This window comes from Narcine bancroftii, chromosome 5 (assembly GCF_036971445.1).
Source record: "Narcine bancroftii isolate sNarBan1 chromosome 5, sNarBan1.hap1, whole genome shotgun sequence".
Taxonomy (NCBI): Eukaryota; Metazoa; Chordata; class Chondrichthyes; order Torpediniformes; family Narcinidae; genus Narcine; species Narcine bancroftii.
The window spans coordinates 166374470-166391861 of NC_091473.1; the positions used below are offsets into that span (position 1 = coordinate 166374470).

Consider the following 17392-nt stretch of genomic DNA (forward strand, 5'->3'; position numbering starts at 1 on the left):
ACCATCGCTCATATGAATAATGATCCTTTAGAGACAAAACGCAGGTTGCTATTGGCCTGTATCTGAACACACCAAGAGCTTTAAAATTCACGCTTGGGTTGCGGATTGATGATGTCATCAGCCCTCCCCTTTGCAGCACTTTCATTTTATGGAGGAGCTGGAGCACGATGCTCTACCTTGAAGTTTACACCACCCCCCCAGCCAAATTGGAGCTGGGTGTATTCCCTACAATCCATTCACCTCTGGACTTTATTTGGAGGTGAGTGCAGCGATGTAAAGATGGAGAATTTCTCTATTCACATTCACTTTTTTTTTCCATAAAAGGCCTGTAATGATATTTGTCAGTGGGGACGATGGAAAAGTGAGTTGGTATGAAAGACACAACTCTCCTCGTCCCCAGTATGTATTGGATTCATGAGTGTTGGGGTTGAATGTGAATATATGAGCATAGAGAGAACAATTTCATTGAATTGTTCTTTGTAAGTCTATGCTGCAACACTGTTAAGTTTACGGTTGCAAATCAGTGACCCTCCAAACAAGAAAGCAAATAAAATCTATATTCATGTGAAATAATTTGCTTTCAAAGAGTTTGCATCTGTTAGCCTTCTTAATTCTTATGTTTCTTTATCTTACAGAAGGATTCTGCACATTACTATGGCTATGTTTACTTTAGACAAGTCCGTGACAAATCCTTAAAAAGGGGTTACTTTCAAAAGGTGAATGTTTCCTTTCATGGAGTTTTTTTTTCTCCATTTAACGACAACAAAATAATTGTTAATATATCAATGTCAGAAGGAGGAAAAAAATGCCATCTGAAAAATGCTGCTGTGCAGCTGAATGGAAGGTTGGATTTTGATGTTCAAGTCTTAATTATATGTCATCAGTATTATCCTCAAATATGTGTTGAGTACTGGGTTGGGACATCGCAGATTAGCGCCACTAATATGCCAAGCTGATGCTTAGTGTCATGAGAGGTATTTATATCAGTTTATTGTATTGATGGGGAAATCAGCTGGCTTGGAGGATGTATATTTGCAATCTGCAATATACAGTTCTGAAATGGTTAGTTGTAGCTTTGCATTGATCCTGACCAATCCATATAAAATTACATTATTCAGAAATAACTGAATTTTGAAATATATTAGGGATGTAAAATGATAACATGGTGTCTCTTTTAACATTACTTTTCCTCCCTGACCAGAAAGAGACAGCATGTCTTAGATACATGATGCTATTTGCAGAAGAACAAATTTGCAAGAACCCCAACCCGATCTGTTCTTTTGCATGGTAACGTGGACACATTTAAAGAACGTTTGCAGATATCTGGTTGAAGAAGTTGGCAGTTTTAGGGAGCTCTGGACTTTCCCCCAAAAGTCCCTTTCTCTGTTTCTCTCCAAGGGTGCTGTCTGACCTGCTGACCCCTTCCAGCTTCACATTGTTTGCGCAAGGTTCAATATGCTTTTTTTCTGTGTCTCTTGTGAACATCAACATTTCCCACTATGTTACCATTTAAAAATTGCTTTGCTTTTCCCTTCTGCACCAAAGTGGATGACTTTACAATTTTCCATATCATGTTCCAACTATTATTGTCACACCCACTAACTTAGTTATTTGATGTCCCCTTGAGGCCTTTTTTTTATCCTCCTTATAGCCCTGGAAAAATGACATTTAATTATTGATTTAGATGATTGATACTTGGGGTAAAAGTCATCTTTGTGGTTATCTCACTGATCCCATGCTTTTTCTGTCTCTTCAAAACAATTCTCAAACCATGCTGTTAATCCAAAAATTTCTTCGTTTATTAAGTACAAATGGTTTCAAGCTGAGACAAGTTTGATAGTTATAGAGCAGGTTTGGAAATTAAAACTGATTCTTCCAGGTGTAGTTTCTTTAGTAATGCTACAAAAGTATTGTTTTAAGGAAGACTGCATTTGCAATGAAAGATAAAATCATTCAGGTTCTTCATGTTGCTCTTGCATTTAAAAAGCACAATTTTTGGTTATTTTAGTAAGGGGTAAGAAACAGTCTTGGGTATGTTTTGAAAGATGATGGATAACTAGATTTTTTTAAAGTAATTGTGATTTTTCACCTGCTGGCTATGCAGCATTACTGCAGATGCCGCTGGTCTTGGAATTCAGTGCATTTTCTATTGTATTTCAGATTTCTGACAACTGCAGTATTTTTATTTTCTATATTGGTAAACATTGACTAACCTGACGAAAACACTTGATGACTGACTGTTGACTGTTGAAGATGAAGTTATTCCATTTTGCAAAGAAAACTTAATCCAGCAAACCAACCTTTGCTCAGTCCTTCATATATTTGTCACATCGTAGTACTTGGTATTTCTTGGGATTTTTATCCTTATTGTCTTGCAAAACAAGGTCAATGTAGACATGACTTAAATTTTACACTAGGACAAAGAGCAACGTGCTTTCTGAGAAGTACTCAAAATAATGAGGAATTCTGAAAAGGTAATTTAAGAAAAAAAAATCCTTAGATTTTCAAATTAGAGGTGCACCACCTTGAAGTTCCCAACTGAACTCCCTTCTTGAATAATAGGGTTGGGAATTGATAGTCTAGTTCAGTTCGTGGTGATTACATAATGTTGGTAGAATGTGGATTTCTCTTTGAGAAATGCTGGTTAGCAGAATCTAAGATAATGTAACAAAAATTTGAAAATGATAAAAGAAATCTGACAAGAATAGAAATAGCTGGATAGCTTCTTCAATTTAAAAAAAAAAACTATTCATGGTATTATGAAGTGAAAGTTAAACTAGTGTTCAAAATGGGTTGGGGAGTTCTATAAAAGCATTTGAAGGTGCTGCTCCTATATTAGCATTTACATGATTTTGATTCAAAAGGGATGATGTCCACAAGTTACTTTAAGGTAAGTGCACCATTCATGATATCAGTGATAAAAATAGTTTGTGGATATTAAGTTCTCTATCCAACTGAAGATTTGAAGCTGTGTGTTTTAGGGTTGGATTTGGGTCTCCCAAACTGTTATCCCTGTAGTAAAACTGTTTTATAACCTTCATAATTTTGATTGACAAACAAATTTATTCTCATTATCTTGTATGATAATTGCCAAAGTTATGACAAACAATAGAAAATGGTTGTTTACATTTTCTCATCTGATTAAATATGTTTCAATAAGATGTAGGGATTTTATGTAATTCAAATGTCTTTTGTATTTACTTTAACTTAGAAGCTAATGCATTTTTATCTATATTTTAAACGTGTATTGTGAAATCCAAATTTTAGGGGGAAAATTGATTTTCTTTGACTTTATAAAGTACAATAACTATTACTAATGCAATTGCTAACACTGTTTTCTCCCCCTCTTGCAGTCTCTGGTGTTGATCAGTAAACTTCCATATGTTAATTTTTTCCATTTCCTGTTGAAGTTGATTGCTCCAGAATATTTTGACAAAAATGAGCCTTTTCTGGAAGCTGGTGAGTATTGTTATTTGTTTGTGCATTGAATGTAGTATTTGAGTTTAAACTTGCTGAGCTCTTCCTGCATTTACTATTATTACATCCAGTGATGACTTGCAAATTAACTTCACAATTGAGCAATTTTCAGAGCTGAAGCAGCAAATATCTGCCTGGAGAACCCAATATATAAGCAAGTGTCTTCCTGGCTTGTATCATACCCAGAGGAAAGTATGCTATGAGAGAAAATTAGATTTTTTTTTAAAAAGCACGGTCTTTTGCATTCTCCACAAATCATTACCAACATATCTGTCCATAGTCTCATGCACTGCCAGAATGAGATGGAGACCAACTGCAAACTGGAGGAACTACACCTCGTATTCCTTCTGGGTGTATTCCGGTTCCTCCAACCAGATGGCATTAACATTGACTTGGTTTCTGTTAGCCACCCCTCCTCCCCCAATCAAACTGTATTTCTCCTTTCCTCTAGTTCTGTCTCTCTCTCTTTGCTTTTTTCTATGTCTCCTCCCCCGATCTCTTCTCGTATTTCCTCATGTCCTATCCATGGCCAATGCTTACCTTTTGCCTGATGGTCTGTGTTCTCCCCCTACCTGTTCTTTCCTTATCCCCAGCTTTTTAATGTGGGCGCCTGCCTGTTTTTCACTTCTACCTTGAAGAAGGGCTCAGGCCCGAAGCATCGGTTTCATACCTTATCTATGAATGCTGTGTGTCCTGCTAAGTTTCTCCTGCATTTGTGCTTCTATTACAATCTCAGCAGCTGCGGACTGTCGTGTTTCACTCCGTTTTTTTCCTGCGACTGTCTTCTAGGAAGTGCAGCTGAATCCTCTTGGAAAGCACTCAATCCCCTTATTTGCTTTTTTCCATTAATACTGCATCAATAATCATGATTTCACTGTATTTTCACTGAATCCAAGTGCCAACAATCCAGACGAACCTTCAATATTTGCATTTTCGTTATACCTGTACTTGCTCATTGTGATTGGAGAATGTATTAACAGCTAGTTTGACTAGCACATTCTTTTTACAACTAGCAAAATTCATTGCAGCAATGTATCTTAATATTTTTCATTATTCATATTCACAAACACTCACTTATTTTAAAAAAAAAATCAATAATTTATTTTAAATTTTCGTTTTCTCCAGTTTGTCATGATCTAGATCATTGGCCTGCACCAATTCCAGGAAGAACTCTAAACCTTCCCACAATGGGGGTTGTTATCAAGGTACAGTTTTCAAAAGTTATTTGGTATTAACCATGGGTTAGTTCCATAAATCTTAAATGTAATTGAATAGGGTTCCCTTTTTTTTAATTGTTTTGTTTCTTAAGGGTGTTTAAATTCTTGATGATCTCATCTAGAAATCTACTGACTCTGATCAGTCGAGAGAGAGAGAGAGAGAGATATACAACCATGCGTGGTTGTATTTCACTCTGTTAGTCATTTGCTTTGGTAATCAATCCGTTTGTTGTCTTGATTCAATATGTGGTCAACAAGAGGAACATAAACAGAAAGAAAAGTTATTCTAATTTGTTTTAAAATGTTGACAATCCCAAAAAGACCAAAGGATGTGATCAATTAATCTTTCTCACATAAATGAACATCCCTCTCCAACCAAAATTATTCTATAATACAATTTGAAAATGATCCCAAGCGAGATGGGCATGCGATTGTGAGTGATACTAATCAGTGACCATGCCCCTGGAGAAGTTCCAATCTTACTAAGTTTGTTGAATGATGACTAGCATTGCTGGACCTGCTGCGTCGACAGTGCTGGTGCGGACGTGCGGCGAGCAAGGAGGAGAGACGGCGGCGCTGCTTCACTGGGTTCTACCATCCAGTCCAATTACTGGCGGCTACCTACAGGCTTTAAATGGCTTTTTAAAGGAGCTGATGACTGTTTTATTTTAAAATCCTGCGACCTATTGGTATAGGTCCAAGATGGCAGAGCCTGTCCCTGGCAGTGGCCTCGAGGGGTTACAGAATCCAGAGAAACAGAGGAATGATGCAAGGTACCAGAAAACGGGGAGACCACCCCCACCCCACTCTTTGAGAAGGAGAAGCAGAAGAGATGACCCTATGCGATGGTGACAATAGTGGCGGACCAGTGAAGGGCTCTGCAACTGAAGAACATGTAGCAAGTTGTTGGTTACTCAAGGCGAGGGAACCCACCCATAGGCTGCTGGCAACTGCGGTCAAAGGACTTGCATCAGGTTGGAAACCTGAGAAGATGCCAAGGGCACTGAAGACTTCCTGATCATGTCAGAGATTCAGGTCTGAATCTCGGGTTGCCAATGGGACAAAAGGGAGTCTGTGTGGCGGCAGAGGCTTTGGGAACGCTGGAGGCGAATCCATGGACACTCATTGACTCATGGGGAGTGGGTGGGGGGGGGGTCCTCTTCTTTGTTAAAGCCGCCTGGCAATTTCTGTCAATGGCCAATCTGTCTGCCTTAGGGTAGAAAAAGCAAATTTTGTGTATAATTTTACCTGTTTTGTTGAATGGCAATAAAGGTATCTTGAGTATAACATGCCTAGATGGTATGATAGACATAAATTGTTAAAAAGAAATTAGTAAATGTCACAAACTAATATCTGTTAGTGTATATATAGGGAGCAGATAAATTTTGGATTTTTCAAAAGTTGCTTGCACTATTAACTAAGTACATAAGACATAGAAGTTCATGTGGCTGTAAAGACTGTTCTGCCATTGAATAAGATCATGGCTCCTCTGATTACTGTTGATACTCTAGGAACATTTGGCAGCTGAGGTCACATTTGGAAAATAAGAAATTGAGACAGTGCTCCACTCTGACAAATTCATCTCACAGGGTCATTCTGATGAAAAGTTGCCAAGCTGAGTTGTCAACTTCCCTTATACACTTGATCATTGTTGAAAAAATTTGCTTAATAAACAGTTTGGTGATGGTTTTGAATGGGGACTATTTACCAAAAGTAATTGGAATCATTACTGAACCCACTGTTTTTCACAAGTTCTTGTTAATGGCATGGTCTATAAGTTTGGACTGATAATAGAATCCTGGATAAGGCAAAAGGGACAATTGAAATGGGATTTGTTATGTATTTGTGATTTAGTAATACATAGTACACAGAGACGAGATGCTTATCTCATGATTTAATAAAAGTTAAAGATGGTTCCCCAGTACACAGTATATATGAGTGACAACGTCATTATAGTCAGCGTGAACGTCCTATGCACGCAGGCGTATATACTGAACACTTTCCTGCCCCCTCCCCCCAAAATAAATGCTCTGTAAAATAATGTGGGCAACACTAAAACTAAACTACAATAACTACATGGTGCCCCTAGACAAATGGTGAGGATTACAATTGCAGAATAACAAGAATGAAAGGATAGACTGACATAGTCCTTCAGTCATTCTGGAGGATGTCTCTCTCTCTTGGATCGCCGTAGAGAGGTAGAAGCTGTTGGGGTACTTTCTGATTTTTCCACGCCCTTTGCCTTCTGGGGTGACGCCTCCTTTGGTGGTAAGGACTGTGAACTTGATCTTTAGCAAACCCTTTGAGACTTTGCATAAGAGTGCACTGTTGGGTAGGACTCAGTTGAGGGCTCAATGTTGAAGGAGACTTGCTTTCCAAAGATATTTCTGGAACGTTGACAGTAGGTCCTGGAATCTCATCTGGGTTGTGAGCAATGGGCGAGGCCATAGGATCAACCACTGCCTCAAGTGGTCGATGTGCTGTTTCCATATTTTAGTTCCCACCAGTATGGAGTAAGAAGAAGGATAGGGTTTTTTTTAAGGATTAGAGATCTGGTAGGTTTACTGGAAGACATTGATTGTTTCATTTGAAGGCCAATGTTTAAGTGGACTGTAGAAAGTCTTAGGTTGTGTCCAAACAGCAATTCAGCTGGTATTCTCTTGATAGTAGAATGAGGCATGTTTCTATAGCTCAACAGAAAATCTGCAATTTTGAGGTTCCATGATGCATTTGAGTATTTCTTGGTTTTCATTGTCCTTTTGAAGGTTTGTTCAAAATGCTCTGCTTCCCCATTTGTGCTTGGGTGGTGGGGTACTGTCATGATGTGTCGAATACTGTTATTGCACAGGAATTCTTTAAAAGCCTCCAATACAAACTATAGGCCATTATCAGAAACTAGTTCAATCAGCAATCCATGTGATGCAAATGTACTTCGTAGTCCTTCGTTTGACTGGTCCTTCATTGTTTTTCTCATGTTTGACACTATTCCATGGTCATGAGAGCTTATCTAGTTCCACGGCTATCCTGACTGTCTCTTCCAAGCACCTACCACTCCATATTTCTAAAATAAATTTGCCATTTTGCATCTTTTTTAAACTTTTCCTTTTGCCTGAAACATTTTTACCCAAGGATTTTGTCTTGTCTATCCTATCTATGTCTCTCAAAATATTATAGATTTGTATTAGGTCTTTACTCAACCTCTAATGCTCCAAAGGAAGCATCCCAGTTTGCTCAAGCTCTCCTTGTAGCTCATACCTTTTAATCCAGGCAACATTCTGGTAATTCTAAACCCTTTTTAAGGCCTCTACTTTTAAGTCCTTCATGGGGACCAAAATTGCATGAAATACTCTAAGCTTAACCAAAGCATTATATAGCTCCTAAATGCCTTCCTTGTTCTTATACTTGAAGTCTTGTCCAATGAAGGCAAGCATGGATAGGTCTTCTTTACAATTCCATCTCTAGAGGAAGCTAGAGGAATTTGTTATTTCACCTGTGTACTTCCATGAGATATTCAACATTGCAGTGCATTGGAGTGAAGCTCTGGAACATCTGAACAGTAATGATGCATTCATCAAGATACTCTTTTATCAACTATAGTTCAGCATTTAACACCAGCAAACCCTCAAAACTGATCAGCAAACTCCAAGACCTAGGACTCAACACCCCACTGTGTAATTCGATCATGGATTTCCTCACCTCCAGACCACAATCAGTGAGGATTGGTAAGAACATCTCCTCCACAATCTCCATCAGTACAAGAGCACCACAAAGCTGCGTTCTTAGCCCCCTGTTCCACTCACTTTACACCTGTGTGGCTCAGTAAAACAATAACACCATCTACATATTTCACAATGATACCAAAGTAGTGGGTTGTATAAAGAGAGATGATGAGTCAGTGTATAGGAGGTAGATTGAAAACTTGGCTGAATGGTGCACCAACAATAACCTTGCATTCAATGTCACCAGAACTAAGGAGCTGATTGTTGACCAGGAAAGGAAAGCCAGAGGTGTACAATTCAATGATTATTAGGGGATCATAGGTGGAGGGAGTGAGCAAATTTAAATTCTTGGGAGTCACTATATTGGAGGATCTTTCCTGGACCCAACAGACCAATAGCATTGTGAAGAAAGCACGTCAGTGCCTCTACTTCCTCTGGAGTTTGCGGAGGTTTGGTACGACTCCAGAAACCCTGGAAAATTTTGACAGATTGTATGGTGGAAAATGTGCTGACCGGCTACATCATGGACTGGTATGGGGACACAAATACCCTCGAGCATAAAGCTTTCCAAAATGTAATGGGCACAGCCCAGGACATTGCAGGCAAAACCCTCCCCACAATCAAGAATATCTACAGGGAACACTGCCATTGGAAAGCAGCAGCAATCATCAAGGATCCACATCACCCAGCACATGGTCTGTTCTTGCTGCTGCCATCAAGAAAGAGGTGTAGGTGCCACAAGACTGACACCCACTAGGTTCAGGAACAGCTGCTCCCCCTCCACCATCAGACTCTTCAACAACAAACTCAATCAAGGACTAATTTAAGGACCCTTACTTTTGTACTTCATTGATTTTTTTTTATTCTCTCTGTTTTGCACAGTTTACATTCATTTTCTGTTGCAATTCTTTGTTTACATGTATACACTATGTACAGTTTTTTGCAATGCCAGTAAGTGGTAATTCTGCCTCACCCGCAATAAAAAGAATCTCAGGGTTGTGTGTGATGCCATGTAAGTGCTCTGTCAATAAATCTAAAATCAATAAGTAAGGTATTAAGGAACTCATCTTGGAACATTCTGGTCATCTACATTCAATGATGTCCCAATGTTCTTGAGATTTACACAGAGAATATCGGAAGATCTAGATCATTATAAAATGTGTAGACTTTCAATCCAATCACAAAAAATGTTTGTTTTGTTTAATATGCAATAGATTAGAATCCCTACTGGGCAAGACAAACCTGGGGGTACACAGATTATACAGTCTGGAAATGAGGTGAGAGACATTTGTAAAAAGAAATATTTTGGAATATTTTGCTGCTTTGTGCCAAATGAGTTTCTTCTCCTTGTGACACTTTGGGCTTTAATTCAATGTGGCTGTTGCATCCTAGCATTTTGTTGAATTATCACTATTATTCAAAACTGTAGGGATGTCACAAGTAAGCTTAATCCTTTTGATGGCTTGGTTGCTATGTCCACTGATTTGTATTTTGAACCACTGAACAATGTGTTGAATTTTATTTTTCCTCCAAAACCCTGACGCCGGATGTAGTACCACTCAAACTACTTTCTCTTTCATGTAATCCAAATGTACAAAAGAAATCTGGATGTCTCTTGAAGTTAAACAACCTTGGAAATTTTAAGTAAAATTAGTTGTACACAGTAAAAGAAACAATTTTAATGGAACATACATAAGATTAAGAAGGCACAGGAATTCAGGAGGATTAATTCTACTATAGTTTGTGTTCATATTGACAGGTGCTCTTTCTTTTTTAACCTTGAGATTAAATTGAATTTATACCCTAAAGGGCAATAAATTAACATTTTTAATCACAGTATCTGAAAGTTAGGATCTCCTCCTTGCTGCCAAAGGGTAACTAACTGGCAGTCCTCTGACATAAATGCCTGCTTCAAAGGATTTCATTAACAAGTATGTGGTAGGTGGAATTCTAACTCTTGCTGTAAATATTTAAAGAAATTTATGGCTTGGTTAGCCCAGGGTGGCAGGTAGCATGGTTAGTGTAGTGGTTAGCGCAACATTATTACAGCAGCATTGAACTGGGTTTGAATTTAAATTTAAAAATATACATTTTTATGAAATAAATAACTCCAAAATATTCCATTCTATTAAATTACTATTTTCTTTGGAGAATTTGAGCTCTTCACTAAAATTTCTGTATTTCCTCTGTACTTGTATAAATTAATGATTTTTAACAAATTATTCAGTGTGTTGGGATGCTCGCAGGCTGTTCAGGCCACTATATAATAGCACTGATTTGCAATATGCAATGAAATATACCAACATTCATATTTTTGTTTTATTTTAGACTGAATTGCAAGTCTCTTTTGCACTTCCTACTGTTCATGAAGTAGATTTGTTCAGGTATGTACTTAGGAATTTGATAAATGAGAACAACCAAATTAAAAAGTCCTCTTTAAATCAGATTGAGAGTGACCCATGATCTGTTTTTGCACTTACTAGACACAAGATGAGATTAGTATTTTAAAAATCGTAATGCAAATTTGAGGCCCTTTTATTTCTGCAAACACAATCGCACTGGAATTTGTGACATTTACATTCAGTAGAATTAAACAATCTTCCTATATCGTATGCTATCATTCCATATTTAGCAATTACTACTTTTACAAGCTAAAGAGTTGATTTTTCACAATATTTTGTTGCAATGTGGCACAAAATCATTGCTCCTTTCATTTATTTGGATCTTGTTGGGCACTCCCTCAGGACTGGCAATGGCTTGCTTCTATTCTGAAATAATTGATGAGCCATCGAGGGAACAGCAGACTTTCCCATAGCTGGGAAAAGAGCTGTCTGACAGGATGGGACAGGTGGATAGTTTTTCAAATGGTGCACTCCTCTGTGCTCTTGATGCATTGACTTGAAGTTCTCAAAACCATTTAGAAAGCTGCTTCTCCACAATGAGAAGTCATAACCCAGAAGCAAGGGAAATATTGCACTCCCACCCCCCTGCCACCCACCCCAAGAGACTTGAATGCATAAATGACTCTTAATTCTATGTCTGTATGGTAATGTCATTCCATAATAAACCAATAGACAATAGGAGCTGGAGTAGGCCCTTCGGCCCGTCGAGCCAGCACCGCCATTTTACAGATCATGGCTGATCACTACCATCAGTACCCCTTTCCAGCCTTATCCCCATAACCCTTAACTCCTTTGCCCACTAGAGTCTTATCTAACTCTCTTTTGAACATAATCAGCAAATCTGCCTCTACCACCCTCTGTGGCAAAGCATTCCACAGATTCACACTTCTCTGGGTAAAAAATGTTTTCTCATCTCCGTCCTAAAGGGCCTACCCTGTATTCTTAAACTATGCCCTCTAGTCCTCGTCTCCCCCATCATTGGGAACAAGTAATCCGACTTCACCCTGTCTATTCCCCCTGATAATTTTGTATACCTCAATCATGTCCCCCCTCATCCTTCTAAACCATCGGATACAAGTCCAGTTTTTCTAGCCTTTCAGCACATGTCAACCCTGCCATCCCTGGAACTAACCTTGTAAATCTGCGCTGCACACCCTCTATAGCTAGTATGTCCTTCCTCAAAATTGGAGACCAGAACTGGACGCAATACTCCAGGTGGGGTCTCACCAGGGCCCTGTACAACTGCAGAAGGGCGTCTCTGTTCCTATACTCCAATCCCCTCTTTATGAAAGCCAACATGCTATTAGCCTTCTTCACAGCTTTCTGAACCTGCATGCTAGTCTTCAGTGACCGGTGAACAAGTACTCCCAGATCCATTTGCTCCTCCCCACTCCCTAGCTTGTCTCCATTTAAATAATACTCAGCTTTCCTATTATTGCCCCCAAAATGGATAACCTCACATTTGCTTACATTGAACGTCATCTTCCATTCAGCAGCCCACTCCCCCAACCTGACCAAGTCCCTCTGCATTTTCCTGACATCCTCCTCACACCCCACACCGCCACCCAGTTTCGTGTCATCTGCAAATTTGCTCAAGTTATTAATAATCCCCTCATCCAAATCATTTACATAAATTACAAACAACTGAGGACCCAATACCGATCCCTGCGGCACTCCACTCGTCACATCCTGCAATCCTGAAAAAGACCCGCTTACCCCAACCCTTTGTTTCCTATTTCTTAACCAATTTCCTATCCATGTCAGCACCTTACCTCCAATACCATGCTCCCTGATCTTGCCCACTAGTCTCCCGTGCGGTACCTTATCAAAGGCCTTCTGGAAGTCCAAATACACCACATCCACAGGCTCTCCCAAGTCCACCCTCTTTGTCACATCCTCGAAAAATTCCAGAAGGTTAGTCAAGCATGACTTACCCTTAAGGAATCCATGCTGACTAGCCCTTATACTATTATTTCTGCCTAAGTGTTCTGCTATTACTCCTTTTATGATTGACTCCAATATCTTCCCCACCACCGACGTCAGGCTGACCGGTCTATAATTTCCCATTTTCTCCCTCCCTCCCTTCTTAAAAATCGGCACCACATCAGCCACTCTCCAATCCTTAGGGACCTCCCCCGAATCTATGGAACTTTGGAAAATGTCGACCAGTGCTTCCACAATTTCCATAGCAACTTCTTTAAGCACCCTGGGATGCAGCCCATCAGGCCCTAGGGATTTATCAGCCCTCAGTTCCAACAATTTACTCACAACCTCCTGTTTCTGGATCCGGATATCCATTAGATCCCCTACTTCCCCAGGAAAGTTCCCCAAGTCTCTTGACACCGCTTGACCATTACCCCCTAACTGACCCTAACCTATATCCTCCTTGGTGAAGACAGTTGCAAAGTATTTGTTAAATTCCTCAGCCATCTCCTTGTTTCCGGTAATAATTTCACCCTTTTCCATTCTTAATGGACCAATTTTGGACCGAACCAATTTCTTCCTCTTCACATATTTAAAAAAGCTTTTGCTATCCTCCATTACATTATTTGCTAATTTCCTCTCGTACTTAATTTTCCCCACTCTTATGACTTTCTTAGTTACCCTCTGATGCTCTTTGAAGGTTTCCCAATCCTCTAACTTCCCACTCCGCTTCGCTATCCTATACTTACTCCCTTTGGATTTGATATTACACTTGATTTCATTAGTTAGTCACGGCTGCCATTTGCATCTCCTAGAGCCTTTCCTCCACTTTGGAATAAATTTGTCCTGAAACCTGTGAAAAATGTCCAAAAATACCTGCCATTTTTCCCCAGTTGTCCTCCCAGCTAGTGTATCTTTCCATTTTATTTTGGCTAGCTCCTCCCTCATAGCTGCATAATCCCCTTTATTTAACTGCAAGAATAGAATTTAACCAAGGAATAGAATGTTTGTTTTGAGAGTCTGGTGTTGGGCATGAGGTCAATGTGGTCTATCCAGTAAACCCAACTCAAGTATAATTAGAGCCTCAATGCCGGGTATATTGGCCAAGTTAGTTAACTTTTAGTGAATTTGGAGGATCTGTGGAGATATCATTGGTGGATTCTTCCAAGTGATTTGATGTGCCTGCTGCAAGTAGTCCAGGTCTTGGGAGAAGATAAGATGGCAGGGAATACCACTACCTGGTTGACCATGAGGTTTATGAAAGATATGAGTCTTGAGGTTTTACATTGATAAACTCCTCAATATCTGCCTTAACTGAGAGGTGGATGCTGACGTATGAGAAATGGTTTTCCCATGAATATTTATTGTTGTAGGGCTGTGTTGCACAGAGGGACAGTTGTTAGAAGTTTTTTTAATCTTGCAGTTGTTGAGTGCAAAGCCCTTCCTTTCATTTTTTTTTTGAAAAATAGAATTTATACACAATAGATTATTTACAAAACAGAAAACTGTTCATAGTCTTTTTATATCCTTTGTATCCTATCCATACATTACTATCAATGTACATTGTTACATGTTTTCTAATTGCACCATTACCATCACTGTGGCACATTGTCCTTATTACCCCCTCTGTTTGAGAGACTTCCCCTCAGTCTCAACCCCTCAATGCCCAGTGACAGAAGGACTCTCAATTATGCTCCTTCCCCACAGCGCCCTCGTGTTGGCTGCACCAAGTGTCAGTGCGTTCCTCAGCACGTACTCCTGTAGTCTGGAATGTGCCATTCAGTTGCATTCTATTACTGACATTTCGATGTGCTGAAAGACCAACATGATTTGTGCAGACCGAAGGATGTTTTTCACTGAGTTAATGGTCTTGCAGCAATTCTGGATGTCTGTCTCTGCATGTGACCCTGGGAATAACCTATTTTATTTGCTTCACAAAGCAATTCATCAGTGTCTTAAAGCTCGGCTTCTAAACAAGCCGAAACTTGCACATTATCTGCATAGTGCAGCCTGTCTAACGAGGTTGAGGTGATCTTGAATCTGTTGTATCATTTCCCATTATTTCTGAAGGTTAGCTGAAAGTGAAATGGAGCATTGGGGAAAAAAAATGAGAAAAAAGTGTATGGGTAATGATGTAATGCACAAATGTGTTGGAGAAACTCAGCAGGTCAGGCAGCATCCATAGAAAGTAAAAGGTAACCCCCAACGCTTCCAGCCTGGGCTCTTTGTGAAGTAGAAGCAAAAAAAGATGCCAGACACCTGAGTAAAAAGGTGGAGGGGGTTGAGAGGCAGGTGGAAGGGGTACAGTTAAGAGGTAAGGGATGGATACAGGTGGGAGAGTAGAAGAGAAAAAAGCTGAGTAGCGATGAGGGAAGAGGACAAAAAGTAGTTCTGTGATAGAAGGAAGGGAAGGGGGTGGTAAGCTGGAGGAAAGGAAGAGACATGGGGGGAGGGGGGGCAATGAAAATTGGGAAGTTGATGATAATGCCATCTAGTTAGAATATAAAGTATTGTTCCTCCAATTTGCAGGTGGCCTCGGTTTTGCATTACATGAGTCATATACAGATGTATCCATGTGGCAGTGCTGTGTGGAATTGAAATTATTGACCTCTGGGAGGTCCTTGCTTTTACAGTGGACAGAGTCAAGGTGCTCCATGCAACGATCTTCAATTCTGCTTCTAGTCTCCCTGATGTTGAGGATGTTACTTTGGAAGCCCCAGATGAAGTAAATGACCTTAACAGATTCACAAGTGAAATGTTGTTTTATCCTTGCTGTTTGTCAACTATTTCAACTCCACACACCATTCATGTTCAGGAAATGGGATTAGTTTAATTTGGCATCCTGGTCGTCACATTATCCCCATGTCCAAAAAGAGTGCTGTTCTATGCGAAGTTCTTTACTAAGCACCAATTAGCAGAATCAGGTTTATTGTCATGAATATGTGTCACAAAATTTGTTGTTTTGTGGCAGCAGTATTGTGCTTTACAGGTACAAAACTGCACTAAATTATGGTTCCATAAATACAATATTTAAAAATAAATATTAAGTGCAAAAGAGAAAAAAAGTTCGGTAGTGTCGGTAAGTTCATTGACCATTCAGAGATCTGATGGCGGAGAGCAAGAAACTGTTTTTGAAACATTGGGTATGTGTCTTCAAGCTCCTGTACCACCTTCCTAATGGTAGCAGTGAGGAAAGGGCATGGCCGAGGTGGTGAGGGTTCTTGACGATAGAGGCACTTTCTTGAGATACCACCTCCTAATGGAGTGAAGACCAATGCCCATGATGGTGCTAGCTGTGATAACAACTCTTTGTAGCCTTTTCCTGTCCTGTTCAGTAGCACCTCCATTCCAGACAGTAATGCAACCAGTCAAAATGCTTTCCAGATACAATTATATATATATAAAAAAAAATGCCAGTCTTTGATGACATTCCAAATCTCCTCAAACTCCTAACAAAATATAGCTGCTGGCAGACCTTCTTCATGATTGAGTCAACATGATTGTCCCAGGATCGATCTTCTTCACAGAAGATGACACCCTGGAATTTGAAGTTATTTACCCTCTCCACTGCTGACTCCTCAATGAGGACTAGTTTGTGTTCTCCTGATTTCCCCTTCCTGGCTAACATTGAGTGCAAGGTTGATCAATCTCCTGTATTCTTCCTCATTGCTGTCTGTAAATGTGAGCTGGAATCAATCCAATAATCGAAAGTTAAGTTGGCTTATTATCAATTGTGATCATGATACTGGAAGGATACCTTCAAATGGAGCAGTCATTGGAACTAAGCAAGGTAATAGATTGGCACAGACGAGATGGGCCAAAGGGCCTGTTTCTGTGCTCTACTATTCTATGATTCTGCCGGCAACAGTCGTGTCATTGGCGAATTGTGATGGATGCAAGGAGAGTAGAGCAGTGGGCAAGCACACATCCTTGAGGTGCGTTGGTGTTGATTGTCTGTTAGGAGAAGATGTTACTGATCTGCAGTGACCATTAAACCAAGCAGCACACTTTTTGGATGTAGTAGGAAATCCAAGAGATTACGAGAAGAATGCAGTAATCATACTCCAAATTGAAGATGGGATTGAATCCAGGTCTCTGGAACTAGGAGCAGCAATGCCAACTGCTGTATCATCTTGGATCATACCTAAATCTTTGAGAAGGTTGACCCACATGTTATTTTTTTATATTTCTTTTTGCAGGTGTTTTTGTCCAATATTCTTCCACATTCAGATGCTTTGGGAGCTGGTATTACTTGGGGAGCCTATTGTTGTCATGGCACCATCACCAGCTGAGTCATCTGAAACTGTTCTGGCCTTGGTTTGGTAAAGTAGTACATTTTTAAAATTAAATCTACAGTATAGCTTTGCAATATAATGTACTTTTTTTCTCAAAATAAGCCACAATCATTTTGCATTACTTTGACAAGTGGATTCAACATACATTCATGCAGCTATAACTAGTTTTAAAGAACCTTCAGTTGAATCAGTGGTTCTCAACCTTTTTCTTTCCATTCACATATCACTTTAAGTATTCCCTATGCCATAGGTGCTCTGTGATTAGTAAGGGATTGCTTGAGGTGGTATGTGGGTGGGAAGAAAACGTTTGAAAACCACTGTTTTAATCATGCCTCATTGACTCGTTATGTGCACGGTTT

At 39.6% G+C, this 17392-nt stretch overlaps 1 protein-coding gene across 2 annotated transcripts in view; it reads left to right on the forward strand.

Moving 5' to 3' along the window:
* Window positions 1–17392, forward strand: part of dennd6aa (DENN/MADD domain containing 6Aa) — a 103046-nt gene that overhangs the window by 32701 nt on the left and 52953 nt on the right. The window contains exons 5-10 of one of the 2 annotated variants that reach the window (XM_069939615.1): window positions 636–716; window positions 3354–3459; window positions 4603–4682; window positions 9628–9690; window positions 10742–10797; window positions 16938–17060. In XM_069939615.1, coding sequence (XP_069795716.1) covers window positions 636–716; window positions 3354–3459; window positions 4603–4682; window positions 9628–9690; window positions 10742–10797; window positions 16938–17060 — 509 coding nt within the window. The remainder of the gene's footprint in view (window positions 1–635; window positions 717–3353; window positions 3460–4602; window positions 4683–9627; window positions 9691–10741; window positions 10798–16937; window positions 17061–17392) is intronic. The other variant, XM_069939616.1, reaches the window with a different exon arrangement.